This window comes from Manis javanica, chromosome 1, assembly GCF_040802235.1.
Source record: "Manis javanica isolate MJ-LG chromosome 1, MJ_LKY, whole genome shotgun sequence".
Taxonomy (NCBI): domain Eukaryota; kingdom Metazoa; phylum Chordata; class Mammalia; order Pholidota; family Manidae; genus Manis; species Manis javanica.
In genome coordinates this window covers 216,242,371-216,262,569 of record NC_133156.1, presented here as the reverse complement: position 1 = coordinate 216,262,569, position 20,199 = coordinate 216,242,371, and the positions used below count along the sequence as shown (strand labels likewise).

The 20,199-nt window shown below is 37.8% G+C and overlaps 1 protein-coding gene across 1 annotated transcript; it reads right to left on the bottom strand.

The window, feature by feature from the left end:
- Positions 1-4,481: 4,481 nt before the first annotated feature.
- Positions 4,482-20,154, bottom strand: FAM98A (family with sequence similarity 98 member A). Its single transcript, XM_017645561.3, has 8 exons — positions 19,983-20,154; positions 16,838-16,986; positions 14,538-14,672; positions 10,896-11,080; positions 9,816-9,896; positions 9,152-9,268; positions 6,396-6,563; positions 4,482-6,309 (listed from the first exon to the last, which is right to left on the bottom strand). Exons 1-8 carry the CDS (start codon positions 20,033-20,035, stop codon positions 5,602-5,604), a joined length of 1,596 nt encoding a protein of 531 aa, XP_017501050.3. The 5' UTR covers positions 20,036-20,154; the 3' UTR covers positions 4,482-5,601.
- Between the last annotated feature and the right edge of the window lie 45 nt (positions 20,155-20,199).

Below are 20,199 nucleotides of genomic sequence, written 5' to 3'. Positions count from 1 at the left end.
TGAGTTCAAACACTGACAGGCACACCTGCTTCAGTGATTTGAACCCTTGGAATACATTAACATACACAAATGTGGAAATGTAATGCTGACCAACAATATAAAAAGAGCATTTCTATTGATTATCATCTTAGGAATGAGAGGAACAAGAAACGTAGGAAAAAAAGTTTTTTTGTAATAAGAGATGTTCCCATGATGAATTTTAAGGTAAATCCAATGGTTCTCTGTTTAAAAAAAAAAAAGAATCAGCCAAAATACATAGGGGATGATTAAATATGCACACGTTTAAAATCTATTTTCAGAAGGATAGAATATAGGTGAGTAGAGTATCCAGAAAGGTAGAATGAGTACGACTTAAAAAATCTAAGTGTTAAGAATATACATGAGTTGGGCAGTGGAGAAAGTTAAGTATATATAGCAAAGCAATGACTTTAAACGCTTCTCCCTTAGCAAGAATCTATTCAGTTCTCTACTATGTATGGCACAGTTGGATGCTAGCGCCATCTGCATCTAGAGAAAGAAATGAAAATGATAGTGGCTCATTTCGATAATTCCCGTAGAGAATGTTGACATCCTGTTCTACAGGTATGCAGGCAACAGAAGTAACAAAGGTACCATTATTTTCTCAGAGACAATTATTTTAAGAGGTCATGTCAACATTTCCCTCCTAAAGTTGTTTTTCTCCAAGAAATTCCCACATTCCCTGCTGTAGTAAGTCATATTCACTATGTTACAATTGTTAAGAATGTTTGTAAAATCAATAGACATGTTCATATAAAAGCTAAGAACTTTATTTTTATAATGACAAAACTAACTGGTAGTTTGAAATGACCTATTTCTAGAGAACTTAACCTATGTCAAAGATGAGAAAGTAAAAGACAATTCTTTGATGGGTTTATAATGGGGAAAAAATTATAGTTTGAAGCAGAAAATGAAGATGCAACTCTTAGAGCCATCATGGAGAAATGTATCATTTGCTTTCTTACATGCTTATATTTAAAAAGCAATGTTAACCATAAAAACAATCAAAATTACAACTGCCAAAAAAATGAAACATTCCTTAGACATATTGTGCAGGAGGCAATAAAACAGATTAAAGCAAATATAAATACATTTGTAAATCCGGGGAGAGGAAATCCCAGGGCAAAATACCTCTAAAACCAAAATTAGCAAAGGGAGAAATAAAGTTTAAAACCCGTTTATTGCCTACAAACTGCTGGCCTTCCCACATGAAGGTAAACTGTTCCTGACTTTTCTGTGCTATGTCAGTAGAGAAGAAAGCATTAGCAAGGTCTACTACATAGTGATACGTTCCCAGCTCATAGCTGAGGGTGTCCATAGGGCTTCTATAGAGGGGACAGCAGCATGCAAAGGGGATGTGACTTTATTCAATTCCCTGTAGTCCACGGTCATGTACCAGGAGCCATCTGGCTTTTTCACTGGCCACAGTGGGGAATTAAAAGGACTATGAGTGGGCTTTACGACGCCCACCTTCTCCAACTCCTGTAGAGTTTCTCCAATTTCCTTGTGCCTCCCAGGCAATTTATATTGGGGGTAAACGCCATATTCCCAGTGGGATTTGGGCTTTTTTCACTCTAATTGCCGTATCCCCATAGCCTTCTATCACAGCAGGGGTCCCAGGAAACTAAATCAGAGAACACTCAGCTCCTGTGTCCACCAGTGCCAGGGCACATACATTCACAGGGAACCAATGAATTGCTAATTATACATGTGGTCTCTGGTCCCCACCATGTCCAAGGTGGGGACCTTGACACCCCCTCCAGTCGAACCATGCCCAATCGTTCTCCTGTGGGGGTGAGAGCCCAAGTGAATCCTGAGTACTGTCCCCAAGGAAGTTTTGCAGGGACACCGGCTAGGCATGAGGCTTTGACTCCGGTTTCTGTGTCCTGGACCTCAGCGGCTGGAACTGCTGCTCTGGCTTTAATTGGTGCCACAGTTCTAACAATATCCTGTAGGGCTGCCCATCAAGTTTTTCTTTCACTACCCCAGCCTTTATCAATAATCAACCCACATTTGGGTCCTCGAGACCTTCACAGGGCCTTTTGCACCTCCCCTTTCAGTCATAGCCCATAGTTCCTTCCGTGCCCTTATTGTTTCAGCCTCCTCCAAATCTGCTAAAGTACGAGTAGCCTCACTTATGGGTCATCCTATGTGGGGGGCAAGAGTGGTCACTAGGGGCCCAAAGAGAGATGTGGTAGCTGTATGCAGCACTCGATTTCTCATTTCTACGGTGAACAACAACTCATCGGGGCCCTTGGGGGTCCATATTATACATGGTATTTTTCATGTCCAATTCCCGCAATACCTGTTGGAGATCTACAACTGGTGGGTAAATGGTAAATCACCCTGATTAGGCCAAACTGCCCTGATGGCAGCTGTCAGCCAGTCCGGAAGTGTCTGATTCCCTAAGGCATGATGGGCATTTTGCAACCGCTGCTGGAGGGAAGGGTGAGTCGTCAGGGAAGCCATTTTACTCATCTCAATACCGGACATAATGTTTTCCACTCCCATATCCCAGAGACTTAGAAGCCATGTAGGCAGATTCCGATGGCTTCTGCCTATAAGCCATGCTCACCCTGGGTGAAGGGATAGAGTATGGAGCGCTCCACAACCTGGGGACGGGGCGGCTCCTCCCCGAGATGCCTGCGATTATTTAATTACTTTCTTAATTACAGCCGGACAGGCCTTTAATACAGGGAAGGCTGGTACCTCAGGTTGGTGGCCTAGGCAGCAGATGGGCACACAGTCCCGCCGCCTCCTCTTCTCCCTCCACCATCTCTGGGGCTGAAGGCACCACTCTTTCCCCCTCTCCCCCAAGGCTTCCTTCCTGCAACACAGCTTCTCCTGCCACCTCCCCACTTGCTGCTGCTAAGGAATCTTCCAGGAGCATTACCTGTCTATTCAATAACTCTCTCTTGTTATTGCCCAGCTCCTCCAGGCGATGATGAAGTGTGTCTTCTGCCTAAGTCCCTCTCTCCTGGATACCATTTTCCACTATCTCAAGGAAAAGAGACCCTATAATGCCAGCTGCTACATGGCTACTCAGGGCCTCTAACTAGTCTTCTGTCTCATGGAGAGCTAATTCTGCAGCTTTCAGTGTCTCCACTCTTCCCCAGTTCTGGGGAAGGCTCCACCCCTCTAGGAGGTGCTTTACCCTGGACCAATTTCCCACTAAAGTCTCCCAATTTGGAAGCCCCACAGATGGGGGGCACAGTAACAAGTGAAGCTGCACCCTCTGCCACTGCATCCACTGGGGCCTCCCCACCATCCACAGGGGGGTTCCAGGCATCTCCCCACCATTTCTAGGGGCATCCCTCCAAAGGACGTACCCATTTAGACAGATTTCGGGTCCAGAGGTCCTGCCAACTACCACCAGATACAAATCCGGGGAAGAGGAAATCCCTGGGCAAAATACCCCTAAAACTGAAATTAGTCAAAGGGAGAAATAAAGTTTAAAACCTGTTTGTTAACAACTGTGGTCCAGGAGCTGTCTCTTTCCTGCTGAGGCAGAAGTAAGCAAAGTCTCCCCCCCCACCACCACCCCAACTTCTCAGGTTCAGATAAGCCCCAGGTCACCCAGGTAATTACCCATTGATATGGAGATGAACTATTTCTCTCCACCCCTTAGGAGCGTCTGTTGATATGGAGATGCACTAAAGCTAGGCCAGAGATTCTGCAATTTTATCCACAACATTCTAAGGTAATATTTTAAGATATGAAATCTGAACAATTTTATTTCTAATTTGAGATCCCTAATATATTCTAAACATACTTAACAGCATAAAGAGACCAATACTTAAAACTTTCAAGACAGAACTTAAAATCTTTAATGATAAAAGTATGTCAAATTATCAAGTCTGAACATTTCAAAATGGTTAAGTACTAGCTGAAAAATCTGAAAACAGGTAGTTAACAAAAATGATCAAAGTAGGCCTTTAAAATGGTTTTTAGCTATCAAAAGAATGTGCTTATCTCAATAGCAAACATTGGTTTTAATGATAAGACATGAATTCTTTACTCTAAAAAACCCAATTTAGTAGGAAAAATAATACAATTATTTTTTCTTTTTACAAAACAAACATTTATTTTCATTTTCCTTCCACTTAAGGAAAAATGTTCCTTGTCTGTAGGAAGAATGCAGAAAACAAAAAAAAAAACCCTGAAAGATTAGGGTCATTGATGGAGCCTTGTATAACACATTGTGTGGCAACAGCTACACCCAGTGGCGAGAGATGGGTAGTGAAATTGAAAAACAATTTTACATAGTAAAAGTTAAGTCTGGAAATAGTTTTTCAAGTTACTTAAGGTTTTGGGGTAAGGGCTATCTTTCGCTAAAAATAGTGTTGTAAGGAAACACTCAAGAATCTTTGGGGGAACAAAGGCCCTAGCTCATTCGCTTGAATCAAGTGTCCAGAAAAACTCAGTTTTTAAAAGTTGCTAAAATAAAACTCAAACCAAAGAGAGAACATACAGATACTTTATTGCTCACCTTTCACACAAAGCACACCTCCAGCCATTTTCTTTCACAGCTTGACAATGTTTACATATACAAAAACCCAGCAAGAAGCGTCATGTAGATTTCAGTAAAGGAGAATGTAAAACATCAACTTAGCCAGGCTTTTGTTTTCTGCAGCAATAATAAAGGGCCTCCTGCACTAAGCAAAAAATCTGTCCTCTTACTTGGTAGTAGTGCATTTCTTCCATAACAAAAAAAGTCTCCTGCCTAAAGCAAACCAACTTGTATTTGCTGAGCCAGTGGGATTAACTCATGCATAAAACAAATTTCAGTTTGCTGTTTCTTCTAGCAGATTTCAAGTAAAAATAAGGCTGAAGGAGGAACTTGTTTTGCATGGATGCAGGTCAGTTTGAATCGTTATACTTAACTAAACGCCTACATGTATTATAAGAAGTTCACAACTTAGTTTGCTTTTATAATCTTTATGGATTTTGGCTGTATTCAAGGTTTTCAGACTTGAGTATATGGTACAGTATTCCATCAAAAGACCAAGGCTACTGAATGTGCTATCTGCAGAAGAGCTCATTTAATAGGAACTGACCTAAATGTTCTATCATGAAGCAAATGTGGCATAACCTCTCTGAATAAAAAGCCAATCAGGGCAGAACTGTGCTTGGAAAATAGGTATTAGAATACTTTAAGGAAAACATATATAAATGGATTGTTAACATGAGGAAGGTTTCCTAGTTGTAAATCTAAAAAAACCTAGGAGAATCCTCATTTTCAAAACTGCTTATTGAAAACATGAAAACTATGTATTCATGTAATTTCTTCAAAAAAATATGCATGTTCTGACTGTGGAATTAGTCTACTGGTCAGTTAGAGGCAATTTTAATTACCTTTAAAAATTCTTCATACAATAGAGAGATGTTGCATGTTTCTCAAATAAACATCATGTAAGTCCATTACAAAAAAAAATTGAATGAAAACCTATAAATGCTTATGCAAAGCAGAAATCTGCCTGCCACCTGTGGTCTTACATTAATTCAAAAACAATGCTGGATTCAGGATTCTGAAACTAAGTTTCTATTACTTGAGCTCTAGCAAAAATTTAAGGTTCTGTAGCCTCAACTAGTGTAATGTCTTCCCTGTCCAAATCCAGAATGATTATACTGATAACCTCCATGCTGGAAGTGCTGTTCAAACTGCCCCCCTTGGTGATAATTCTGACTTCCTCTTCCTCCCCAACCTCCTCCTCCCTGGCCTCCACGTCCACCTCGGCCTCCACGACCACCTCTCCCTCCACGACCACTGCCTCGATCACCATGGTGCCCACCATCTTGGTATCTGTCCTGCTGGTATCCACCACCCTGGTATCCACTTCCTGTATATGTGGATGTTTGGAAACCTCCATAACCACCACCTTGATATCCACCACTATGGCCACCATGATAGCCACCTGGTTGGAAACCCGAATCTCGATAACCACCATCTTGGTAGCCTCCGCCTCCTCCGCCGCCACCTCCTCCTCCTCCTCCGCCTCCGCCTCCGCCTCCTCCACTCCCTCCATCTGTCCAGCCTCCTTGATGCTTATTTCCTCTTCCTCCCCCTCGGCCACCATGATCATAGCCACCACGTCCACCTCTCCCTCCTCCTTGTTCGTGACCGCCTCTTCCTCCATATGAGGAATGTTCATAACCACCTCTCCCTCCTCCTCGGCCTCCAGCTTGCTGCTGGGGGCCATCTTGCCTTTTCTGCCACGGTGGCATCTCTGGGGGTGGTGGTTCAATTTCATTGGGTCTACCTCCTCTGTCAGGCACCCTGCCCATCAACACCTATGGAATGAGAAAGAGATTTTAAATGACTTTATTTTACAAACAGAAATAAATGAATGAGAGAAAATTAAAGGTACTCTAATCACCTTATTGATGGCACAGGCAGTCTTTTCTCTTATAGAGCCACTGCTTGTCCTTAAAATCTTGGACAAGTCTTGTCTTGCAGCCAGAAGGTGTGCAACGGAAATGGTACTTTTAGGAGATAAGACTGAGCGTTTCGGCTGGTAAACCTTTGCTAATTTTTCTGTCTGACTCTGTTGAAAGAAAGTGTTCAAAGACAAATGTCAATTTTCAAAATGACATAGAAACACTGATATTAAATAAGCTAAAGATTTCCAAAAGGTTTGATAATAATTACTGGACTCCAGATGGGAAGGAAAGTTATACTCACCATTGCTCTCACTTAGTCAAAGAACTATCTTATAGTACAGTTCTCAGACATGCTGATATAGCAAGGAATAATGTTGGGGGTGGTTAGGAGGGGGATATAGGGGTACAAAGGGGCTTCCCTTTAGGCTGTGGGGCTAAAATGGTAAAAAAGGTTCCCTGTGCCATTGGTCTCAGACCAAACATTATATTTAAACATAGGAAGGGAAACTTATTTCAATAATTTGCCTTTTAATTTTCCCATCTTTGTTTACTATGAGATTAAAAAATTAGCTGTGATTTGTACTATGTTGTTAACATAAGTTTCTTGCAAAAGGGATTGCCTCTATTTAATGCCCTCCTCTCTTATAAATAATAACAAAAGGTCTCCTTTAACCATTTAGTATTAGTATAAGTAAATGATCAAGACTGTTAGCTCTAGAGAGACAGAAAAACCACTGGGAAATCAGGAAGCCTGTATATATGTCATTTAAATATATTTGAAGCCCAAGACCACAAAAGATATAAAGAGAAAGTTCACAGAAGAGAAAGTCTGAACAAATATAAAACATGATTTCCAGACAGGAATCAATAAATACCAATTAAAGTAGCCTAAATTTTGGCAAACAACAATGTCCCATCTACTAAATTTTGGAAGCAACAGCTACAACTATAATAAACCAACAGCAAAACAGCACAAGAACAAAAAATATTTGCTAAGTTTGTCAGTTATATGCAAGTACTCAAATACTGATGGGATATGTTTACAGTATATGAAACAATAGGATGAAAAAGGTATGGACAAAGTAAGATAATACTAAAAACTGAAACTATTGTGTTTAAGACAATGGAATGATCATTGTCTTTTTATTTTAAGATTTCCTTAGTCACTAAAAAAGGGTAGAGAGAGTGCCATGCATAGCTTGTCTGGGTAATGTTTCCTGATATTTCTCTTGTCATATAAACTCTACCTATAATAAGGGCTCTATGAGAAACTAGTTTGGCAGATGTTTCAAATGAAACTGAATTAAAATGCAATTTCAAAGCGACAAAAGTACATAAATTTCATTATGCAAAAAAACACATTTGTGCACATCAAAATAATTTCTATAAAATGATTTAAAATGAAATTTCAAAGTGAGGTATCAGTACATAAATTTCATCAAATGAAACAAAAAATCGATTCATGCAAGTAACTTTAGTTCTTTCTTATTCTCCCCATTAATATATTTCACAGAATCATAGTGTATTATACTTCAAAAGGATCTTAAACATCACCTAGATTGAACATGACATTTTAAAGTTGCCAAAAATGACAGAGGAGGGTAAAGAGAAGTTCAGACACATTGTTAACAGGATGCCAGCTGCAAAGTCTGCTCATGGCAGTGCCAGGACCAGAACCACACAGTGTGTTGATGCCTCGGTCCATGCACTCTCACTAATCACTGTACGTCCTTCTAGCTAAGAGTTACAGGTTATTTTTCTGAAGTATATCTGTCATGCTGAGAGTGAAATGATTGTTTTTATCAAAGATAATTTAAGAAAAGACTGCTATTTCCTAAACTGAAGTTTACTCCTGGTGTCACTATTGACTAGTGAGATCTTAGGCAAAGTCTCCCATTTATTTGGTCTTCATTTTTTTAGTTGGCAAATGACAGGACTTAAGACTGATCTCTAAGACCTCCTTCCAATACTAAAATACTCTAACTCAATAAATACCTACCCAACAATTTAGTAGCTAAACAGGGCTGTGCTAAGGTTTAAAGATCTTTGGTGGAACTAAAAAGACATTTTCTAAACTAAGAAGACATTTTCTGAGTCAATTAATTATAATTAAGAGAAAAAGCTATTTTAAAAAATGCACTATTACGGGAGTATCTAATACTAACATCTGGTCCAATCTGTGCATAAATTCAAGGATTAGTTCACCTCTGGGTTCTAAGAAGGTCAAATTAATTGTGCCAATAATTCCCACTTACTGATCATATAGTAGATATTTAATAAATATCTGTTGAATAAGCCAGACCTTTATCTGGATTATCCCATTTAAACTGAAATAAAGCTTAAGTCTTACCAGATCCTCCAATTCCCTATAAATAAATCAAAATATTTGATCTTCCTAATCTAGTATTTCTAACTCTGATTAGCAAAATTAAATTGTTAGCTTGAAGAATAGTGAATAATTAAAAATTTTATTTGGTAATTTTCAGATGCTCTGTTTCTCTCACAAACGGGTACTTCCAGTGGGATCTAAAGCATATTGTTTTGTTTGAAAGTATTAAAAAAAAAAAGAAAAAATTTTCAGTATTGCTGAATAGCTGAAAGAATTGCTCCTCTAGCAACTCACTAAAGAAAAATTGCTATCTGAGTCTTCCAAGCATTTCTCTTGTAGTCTCCACTGTACCTAAACCATGGTAGGAATGTTTAAGGATCTTGTCTATAAATACTCTGCTCTGTTAAATTACTTAACGTGTACCTTAGCTCTGTCAGACCAGCCAAAAGACTGTACAGTGACATCCAAACGTTTTATTAGCAGCTTTCTCCGAACTTCATATTCATTGGCTATGGCTTGGTTAATTGCTTCTATTTTTTCCTGAAACAAAATAAAAAAAGACCAGTTAAGAATTTAAGTATGCTCTGACCCTGTTCCAAAAGAGCAGAAATTATTTCACTTATAATAGAATTCCCATGATTCTTCAGCACTTAGCACAAAATATAGCTATTAGTAAATATAATAAAAGTTAAAATTATAGGTAAAATAATATCTCAAAACACAATAAAGAATACATAAAGTACAAAATTCTCATTTAGCTTTCCTGTAATTTCATCGTGTGAAGCTCAGCCCAGTGAAGTCTTTGGCTTGAAAGGCAATCCACTTAACAATCAAAAACATGCATTATACTGAACTTCAATTTATTTCAATTAGTTATGTGAAATATTTACAAATAATAAGATTCTTCTAATCATACACAACTAACATTATTCTGCATAAGTCTTAAAACTCACAAAAATGATTCTAAGAATGTCTACTAGGAAACTACATATTAGAAAAATAACTGAAAAAGCACAACCTGTTAAGTGCAAACATAAATATCAGGAGATTGACAGATGGTTCCTTACAAAGTATCATCACTACTCACCCAGTGGACTGGTCCCATTGGCTTCTTCAATAAGGGCTTTCCCACATGATTAGGTGGAACTTTTGCTAATGTTTCCTTTAACTGACACAAAAATATAATATGAATGAATAGACAAATCTAAAAGTAGAACATATCTTCCTCATCTTCCCAAATCCCAGCATATCTTGCCATCAAAAGAAGATTCCTGACAGGAGCAAAGGTGGAGGATGTTTTGAAATGTACAAGACCCACAAGATAAAGACACTCACTTGTCCCATTTCTCACGTGTCTATGGAAGCATGATTCCTTCACTGCACCTACAATAGTGCCTGAAAACAGTCGGCACTCAATGTGTATTTGCCGAATGGATGAATGAATACACAGAAAAAAATGTGGACTACGGATACATTGCTGCTCCCCTGTAGAGTTCAGCCAAAATTGTGTATCATGGTGTCCATCTACCCCACAATGCAAATGTACCAATTCTTAGAGTCCAGCAGATATGCATATAGAGAAAAACTCTGCCGTAATAAATATCAGTCTCTTCTAGTCATTAATTTTTTTACATTGCTTGCTCCTAATCATGTTTTTAAAAACCTTTTAGCTGTTGATAATGTGTGGTATAAAAGTAATTGACTTATTTTCACACACTAGTCAACAAGTCTTGTTTGCCAATTGAAACATGTAAGACTTGAAGTGACTGGATTAAAACCCCAAAACATTAATATTGTTTTCTGTCCAGTCAGTGGGGAGGAGGTTAGTAACATTTAATGATAAAGACCTTAAAATTAAATGCATAAAAGTTCAATGATAAAATTTTAAAAAGGACTGAAATCTTAATTTTTTATTATACCTAGCTTATTTCAGTTTATAAATCAAAGTGTAGCTTCTTTTTTTAAAAAGAAATGTGTTAAGAAGTCAAAAAATAGTAAAATACTTCCTTTTTAAGATTTGAAGGATTTAAACCCCAAAACTCATTTAGTAACAATTACTTAATAATAGGCACATTAGGTTCCCATTAAGAGAAATTAACTTGCTTCATTTCAAACAAACGTAGAACTATGCCTTTAATACACTACAATCTGGTACTAAAGGTCTTACTTTTTTTTCAATCCCGCTGAAGAATTGGAACATAGATATATTGGCTGGAGGTTTGGACATTCCTAGAGCAATACATATGCCTTTCAACTCTTGAAAGACCTCACTACCGCCTCCTTCTTGAGCTTTTTTTGGAGGAGTATTCACACAGAGCATTCTGGCAGCTTCTAGTTCTGAGATGAGGTATGCTGAAGTAAACAAAATAAGATTTTAAAATGAGATACAGCCTATAGTTAATAGTCATAAGTCTGGAGTCACAACTCTATAGACCTAATGATATGTAAGTTTTAAAGCTGCAAGAATGGATAAAAACAAGAAAACAAAACCATTTTTACCTACAAATGATGTAACATATAAACTGGTTCTATAATTCAGGTACTTAGCCAATATATATTTAAAGGTTGATTTAAAAATAAGCAATTCTTCTTTGAAACTAAAGGGTCAAGGTAGAAAACATCTAAAAATCTGGATTCTTGCATTCCTCTATTAAGGGACCTCCAGAACAGGGGTTGGCATCTGTTAACACATTTGCAAAAGGTGGCAGGTGGCCAATTTCAGCAAGTTAAAAAGGGTTTTTTTTTTTACTTCTCACCACTGATATGCAACAGTGATGTAACTGTCTTGCCCTCTTACCTTCCAATACTTAGGTGGTCTGTTTAGAACTGGCATGAAACAACATTTTTAAGTAGTCAAAGCTTAACTTACAGGAGATGGGGTTAGGCATTAAATGCTCCAAAGTTCCTTTCATGGTCTCCACTAGCCTCATGTCACCCTTTGGCTGTTCCAAGAAAACCCTTGTCCAGCTATATTCTTCTCAGTATTCCTCCTGCCCCTACATTCCTCATTCTTGCCCCCCCACTTTGAAAACCAGCAACAAAACTTTTACTTCTTGGCAGAGTCCTTTCATATCAATGTCATCCTCTTGTGTGTGGATTTCAGCCAGGTAATCTGCTTCAGGTAATTCAGTTGAAGGTATAAATATTCAGTTGTATTCCTTAACCTTCCCAACAACATTTAAATTTTTATAAAAGCTGACTAATAATCTTTTAGATCTCAGGACTTCAGGTTATGTGACAAACTGAGAACCTAGTGATAATCATTAGGAAGACAGTTTTGGAAAAAGACATTTTCTGGGCCATTAGGTCCTACAGAAGTATAAAAGAGTGATCAGCTTATATAACTCATTCCCTACACCCACGGTGTAATGCTAGAAGAATAGGGGTCATAATTTTGGCACATCATTTTTTAAAAACTGCCAACTCCTATTCTAGAATGATAAATACAGCTAAGTTTCTGGAAAGGTGATGGTAAATGGGTTTAATAAAATCTTAACATAGTCCATATAGTAAACTGTGAATTAAAAGATGAAAACAGTAAAACCACACTGTCATAAAAATAATCATTGTTTTTGTGAAGTAAGGTTTCTTTGGAACATGGTTGCACTTGTTTAAGTATCATCTATGGCTGCCTATATGCTACAGGAGCAGAGTTAATAAGTTGTGAGAGAGACCCTATGGTCCACGAAGCTGAAAATACTTACTATCTGGCCCCTTAAGAAAATGTTTGCCAACCCTTGTTCTAGAAAATCATGTATTATATGATTCAATAAACTGGTCCTCCAGATTTAGGACAGCACAGTTTAGGCATTCAAAACATTACTTTACTAATACAATTACCATCAAAAAACAGTAACTGAGGTGTTCAAAGTACTGGAAAAGATACTGGAGACAGTACAAAACAAAAAAGATTATCTCTACTGACAATCCAGTTAGGGATAGAGAATATATACAGAAAAAGATAACTAGTCCTTCATCTGTTAGGAACTCGGATACCTGACTGACTTTACCTAAGGGAAATAATCTGACAACTAGAAAGGCAAATAAACAGCCAAAACAGTTCTTAACTAGACACATGAGAGTTTTTCAACCAGTCGTTTAAAGACTGTTCTATTTTACTAATAATTCTAATAAGGTTATTTTATTTTCCCCCCTAATATATAATGTATTAAAAGATTCAGATCAGGAAGGTAAGGGTGCTAGAAGAAGTAAAATTAGAGCATAAAGATGTGACAACTGGTAGTTGGAAAGATGAGAAGTATTTATACAGAGCAAATAGAGAATGAATACATGTACATAAATACTAGTATGAAAAACAGGACACAAACCGAGGGGAATATTTTAGAAAGGGGAAACAGCTGAGGCAATGATAAAGAGGCGGGAAGTGAGATGTGCGCATGTGTGTGTGCATGTATGAGGAATTCCAAGGGCAGAGTAACCGTTAGTTGATTTAGTCATTTAGTTGAGCAAATAGTTATATATTCCTGAAGAGCTTTTGAAGTGATAGTGCTTTAAAATAAAGTCTGTAATTATGATCCCAAATGTAAAATAATAATGTTAGTGCAGTCTGCTTAATAAATAGGAAAGAGTTAAAGGCATTTTATAAGGAGCTAAATATTCAAAGCGGTTTCTGTAAGTATCAGCACTAAAAAGGCCAAACTCTGAGCTCTTTGAAAGAATTAGCTATTCATGGTTGTTAATAAGCTTTCCTTAACAGCTGTTATCTAAAATGACATATTCTAAGGGCCAAATATTAGGTTCTGGTAGGCAGGTTATTAAAAATCAGTGCGTACACTGTGGCTGAGCCAGTTATAGAAATTATACCATCTGAAGGACACTGAAGGCATGCATAACAACTCTGTGTAGCACTATGAGTATCTAAAGCAGTATCTAACCTTATGTGCATATCCTTTCCAGTCCCAATCACTTGACATAGGTAATTTAAGAAAGTGATTCTGGAGTAACTTAGTGTGCCTAAGTATAATGACTATGAACACATTTGTTTTTTAAATGAACCTTCAAAATTGGAGTTTGTCATTTTTCAGAAACCATAGTACAGTTGTAAAGACAACACTTTAAAAATCCTCTGAATTGTGTTTGTCATACTAGGAATTATGATATTCAATTAACCAAAGCTTAACCTAAATGTGTCTTGGAATGCTACAAAAACTGAGTTAAGACTATTGGCTTTGTTTATTCAGGAGTTCACTTAAGGCAATAAAATTTGTGAGTCTACTTACTATTTTTCAGAGTGAAGAGAGAAATAGTAACTAGAATATTAAAACATGGAAGGAAGGAACTTTTTATAATCATTTATTTCATAGAATGGTTAGTAAATATAGGATCAAAATATTATTCCAGAAAATTTTACACTGTAATTTGACATACTTACAAAAACCAAAACTCCCAAACAATAACTCCACCACAAACCAGTAGCAACAGAGTACTTTTAATTTAAAAAATCTTCATTATTCCCACAATATCTTTTGTCTATTTTAAAGTGTGTATCCAGTGTAGAACACTAAGGTTTAATGACCACACACTTAAAGAACACTTGGCTGTATCTTCGGTTCCATTAGATGAGGCACTACGGCCTGAGTACCACCAAAGTTAAATGATGAGAGAACAGCAATTACAAACAACATGCTACCTAGTGCACAGGCCCACCACTAGCTTCTAATTTGGAAACTTACTATTTCCTTAAGAGAAGTAGTATTCTGAATTAAATCCATAAGAAAACAGTAACAACTAGTTTATCAGTCAAGGAAAACAGAAAATAATAGCTACATTCTAGCAGCCTTGAACTTACTGAGCAAGAGGAGGCAGTTCTTCTGAACAAGAAGGCGCTTGGTCACATCCCCAGATGTCAGTGAAAGATACGGACAGTTCATCTCCCCTAGTAGCCCACTCACCTCAAGCTGGAATTCTTCAGCTTCCTTTGGGCCTTTTGGGAATGAAAATAATCTTGGTTAATGAAAGTGACTGTTTTCCCTCTTAGCATAATAGTTATATATAAGTTGAAATTTTTAGTAGTATTTTTTCCTAACGTAAGTTCCTTTGTCTTCTAATTCATCCTTTCTCCCACCACTCCCAATTTTCTTTCTTAACAGTTTCCATTAGGTTATTTCCTTATTTGAGAATCTTTAATGGCTTAATTTCTAGCCCACTAAGCTGATTTTCTGTCCTCCTTTAAAGATTCTTCATAGCCTCTCCACTTTGCCTTTCTCAGCACACTGTTATTTAGTAGTACCAATTATATGAACGTAGTAGTTATGTGCTCTACTACTCCACAAATGTTCCTTCTTTGTGCCAGGCCAGTCTCCTAACTGGCCCAGGATCAGTCAGCCTCTTTCTCTTCTGTGCCTTAATTTAAATTATTCCCTGTGATTGACAGGCGCTCACTCTCCTATCAAACCCTACCTATCTATCCATGAAAGATCAGTGGTCTTGTTCCTTGATTGAAACCTTCCCCAGGGACTGCTGCATTCATTGATTTCCTCCCCTTGTGAACCACAAAGTAAAGCATTTCATTATTGTACTAATCTCCAGTTGTTCCATTTGTGCCTAATCGTCTATTGGACTGAAGTTGAAGATAGGGAACATGACTTGTAGTGATGTACTCCCACAGCATGTGAAATACAGTTCATTTTGTGAACCAAGGAAAAACATGCTCTTTCTTCATACTATTTTGATGGTTCTCTATTCAATATCAGAGCTGCAAAAATTAACAAACTTTGAGTCATCTGACCTGAACCCATTTTCTCACCTGTAAAATGCAAAGGCTGTATTACCAATGTTTTATAAGATACGTTCTATGAACTCCAGAATTTCATAGAACTCCTTTATTGGCAGCTGGGATGAGGAAAGAGTTGCACTAAAAATACTCCCTCTCAACTTCAGCTAGAATAGCTTTTACCTGTTTTATATGTTGGCTTCTGTAAAATGTTTTCATCTGAACAAAGGGACTCCAGGTTATAATTAGTAATCAGTCAGTATAGGAGTTTTCAGAAGTTCCTACATCCTCTGAAATGTTAGGACAAGAGGCAGTGTTAAGAATACTGGTTCCCAAACTTGACTGCTAGGATTGAATCCTGGTTAAATCACTGACTAGTTGTGTGAGCTCAGGCAATGTATTAACCTAATTGTGCTTCCTTGTTCAATGTATAAAAGAGTAATAAAACCTGCTTCAGAGGGGCACCCTGAGGTTTAAGAGTTAACACACTTAAGTGCTTAGAATTAGAACATAATGAGTGTTCAATAAATCTAAGCTGCTGCTGTCATTACCATTACACTATACTGTCCTTAATAATTAGAATTGGATGCCATTAACACATATGCATTAAACATACTAAACATGCAAGAAACTGAGCCCTCTAAATGGGATTCTGTGGGGGGAATAAGTGGAGGAAGGGATTATGTGTATAGTTCTTCCTAAGGATGGGTTAACAAGGGGGCATTTTTCTTTGTCTCCTATTACAGGGTTACCTATGGTAGGAAGGAACCAGATGGTGGAGTGTCAGATTCCAAACTTCTGTCTCTTTTGCAGAGTCAACAAACTAGTGCTAAAACAATAACAAAATTGGCAAATATAAAACAACTCTGAACGCCATAAATCTAATGGTGCTGGATCTGTTGTGAGGTATCTAGTGACACATTCTTGTGATACAGAAAACTTCTTAATACAGTGTTCTTTTTTCTCCCCATATGCAACAGAATTATACTTTACATGTATTTCTGGAGTCTGATAATCTTAAGAGAAAAACATCCCAGTTTGTAGTGCTACCCCCAATTTGATCTCATAACTCATGTTTTAAAAAGAATGGAAAAGTTAACATATACTGTACTTGTTTCCATTTTTCTTTATCTCAGTAATATGCTCTTTTCAACTTCCACACATTTTTAATAGTTGCATGACTACATTCTGTTTTTCATTTCCAAATCACTTTATCTCTAACAATAATGGAGGGGGAAAAAGTATTTGGTTTCATCACAAAATTTTAAAAATTTTACAAATAACTTGAAATTTTAGCTTTAGTACTAATAATATTCAATTGACAATATTCCATTTTTATTTTTATATTTTGCTCCTAAAACTGAATATTTACTTACTGTTGGTTGCTTGCACATTTTCTTCTAGTTTACAGAGCATTCTTAATTCAGACACCAGCCAAGCACAGAGTTTGGTAAACTCAGGGGAACTGGCTCCAGCAGAGACTGCCTGAGACAGAGCACCATCTTCTAACAATGCACCCTTGTAGCTGGTGAGTAAGAAATTACACTTCAGAAGAATATAAAATGACACCTAGTGTATTAGAGAGACAGTATATCTATGTATTATTTGTATAATTAATCAATAGTTTATTATAAAGTTATGACCAATTTCTAAACTTGCACATAAAAATAAAATTTATATTTTATAACTGAAACATAAGAAAAGTAAACTAAGTGCTAACTCCATTTCAAGCTTTCAAAATATGTGAATATTTAGTAGAATCACATATGCTAGTAAATTATGTCAACTTCTGTACAGTTACTGAAAGGTCTTATTGTACAAAGGTTTACTTTCATACTTTAACTGACTTGAATTTTAAAACTAGATTTATAATAGCTAATTACACTATAGTTTACTATTTTAGAAATAAAATTTAGGTTACCTTTTCTAGGAATTTTTCCCAAAATCTTAAAACCAAAACTTTCCCATTACTTTCCCTTTTTTATATTTAATGACCATTAAGACTGGTTAGATATACTAGTACCAAAGAAATGTCTATATTAATTTGATAATTGCTGGAAAGTTGATGTTTAGGTGAACTGGTGCATCTGAATCCTAATCCTTTGTCAGTGATTCAAGTGTATTTTAAAAAAAATTATGCTCAAACATTTACCAAAGACAATTGTAATAATGAACCTCAATCTAATATAACTAGAATTAAAGATTTTGCCATCCTCAAACTAATTTTAAAACACATATTCCTCAGATTAATCAGAGAAGCATTTATATTTATAAATGAAATATAAAGGCATTATTAAAAACATTCATTAAACATGTATGAGATAATCTGATGTTTAGAGGTATAGAGAGATGTTAGAGAAATGACAATACTTTATACTTTAAAAGTACAATTATATATTTATACATTGAATGGAATGGAAAAAGTCTTACACAGAAAAATGAGACTATAATATAGTCTACATCTAGATTCAAAACCACATATCTGCACAATGGAATAAAGAGTCTAGGTCTAGAAATTTCTTGTTTTACACATTTAGACTCTTGGTTTATTCTACAGACAGTTACCGAATTCCTACTGTGTGCCTGATTAGCGATAAGAGATAAGTCATTTAAATCTAGTATCTCTCAGTGAAATCCTTTAAAAGTACATATCACCCAATTACAGTTGAATTTTAATGATTGAATGCCACCAAACTAAGCAGTTATGGTTAAAATTTGTAGCCAAGTTTTGTGAAAATCCCATGGTTTACATTACAACCAATTTCACTTATTTGATTACAATTATTACAATAAATTACTTTTACAGGACCCTAAAGAAGAAAAATATAGCTACAAGAGCATAAAAGAACAAGAAACAGCATCTATCACCAACTGCTAGGCAACCTGTCTCCATGCAGAATAACTACATTTAAGTAAGCCCTCTTCCTCTCACTTCACTCTTTCACAGCTTATCTTAAGTGTCATTTCTTCTAGGAAGCCTCTAAGACTTCATTTCCCTTCACAATAAAGGGACTCTCCTCAGTTTTCCTCACAATATATTCTCACAGTGTCAACTACTTTTCCACCTCACTTTGTACCCCTTAGCGCTCAGCCCTACACTGCCAGAGTAAGTGTTCCTCAGAAATGTTCACTGAGTGATTTTACAGCATCTCACTATGCTGATGGACAGTGACTAATGGGGTATGTGCGGGGGACTTGGTGAAGGGGGGAGTCTAGTAAACATAATGTTCCTCATGTAATTGTAGATTAATGATAACAACAACAACAAAAATGTCCACTGAGTGGTTTTGTGTGAGAGCAAGCAACTTAGTCTGAGATGTCCACCAGAAAGAGACCATTTTGCTGAACATGACTTTTATGTATGCCCTAATCAAGAAATAAGCCCCTAAATCTGGATTATTAATGAAAATTCATAGAAAGTTCAAAAGAAAACAACAGTGGTAATTCACTTTGACAAAGAAAGATGATAAACACTAGCACTTTCCCTGAAAATCTCTACCAGGACAGCAAGTTACTTAAATGGGAGCAAACTTTGGGAACTCTAATGGAGTTCTTTCCTAAAGAAGAAAGGCTCCCCCACCTCCAAAGGTTTCAAAGTCACCGAAAAGCCTAGGGGAAGGTTTTGATAAAGGACTTGTTATTTCATGCATATAGCAAGCTAAACCTGTATTTTTTTGATCTGGTACCTGTTGGCTAATGTTTAGTCGTACAACTTCTTTCTGGAATCATATTTAGCCCAAGAGGTTCTAAGTTCTCAAGTTTTAATAGAGTACATTGACCTGGGTGACCCAGTGAGATAAGCAGCCCTATTTCCAGCTTCTAGGTACTGATGAATTATGGCTGGGTAACTGTCAGAAAAGACAAAATGCACAACGAATATACAGGGACTTCGTAGGTGAGGATACCCCTAAGAGTAAAGGTTAATGGAGGCTCAGTGAAGTGTGTTAGAGTCCAGAGAAACTACCAGTGGTCCCCATGATGGTGGGGACAGGTTAGGGAATCAAGAAAGCTGGGCAGGGGAAGGCATGCAACGCCCAGACATGTGGCTTAGGGAAGCTTGGGCGCATGCAGAGATGACTGGGCAAAGGAGATTGTTTTGAGAAAACTGGAGGAGTAGGGGCTCAAGACAGGAGCCGAAGTTTGGAGGACAAGTAGGAAAAAAGAGAACTTTGACAATCTCTAGAATGAGGGGAAGGGCAGGATGTTAGCCAGGAGAGAAGCTGGGGAAGAGGGGGTGGCGAGCAGCAGAGCCCAGACAATGACACGCATGACCGACAACCGCTACGGGTAACTCGGCCGCAGGGAGCACGGGGCAGGCCTCGGGTCGTCGCACTTGGAGGGCCCGGACCCGGCGGGGCAGACAGTGGACGTGGCACTGGGGTCCCAGAGCCGTTTAGTCGGCGACAGCCAGGAGCCTCGGGGTGCGGCGTGGGGAGGCAGGTGTCCCTGACTGGGGCGGAGGGGTATTTCCGGGGACGCGGTAGTGTAGGGTTCGTGAGGCCCGTGCCCTGGCAGTCTTACCCTAGATCTTCCAACGACTCCAAAATGTCAGTCTCCATGAGGTCACACTCCATGCTACTGAGGTATTCAAATTTCCGAGTCGTCAGGCTCCCCTCTTCGCCGGCAACGCTAACACTCGCGCATGCGCTGCCTCCCCGGAACTTCCAAATCTACAGCTGGCGCCTCAGCCCCTGCACTGCGCATGTCCCGAGCGTGCGCAAGAAACTTAATCCCGCCT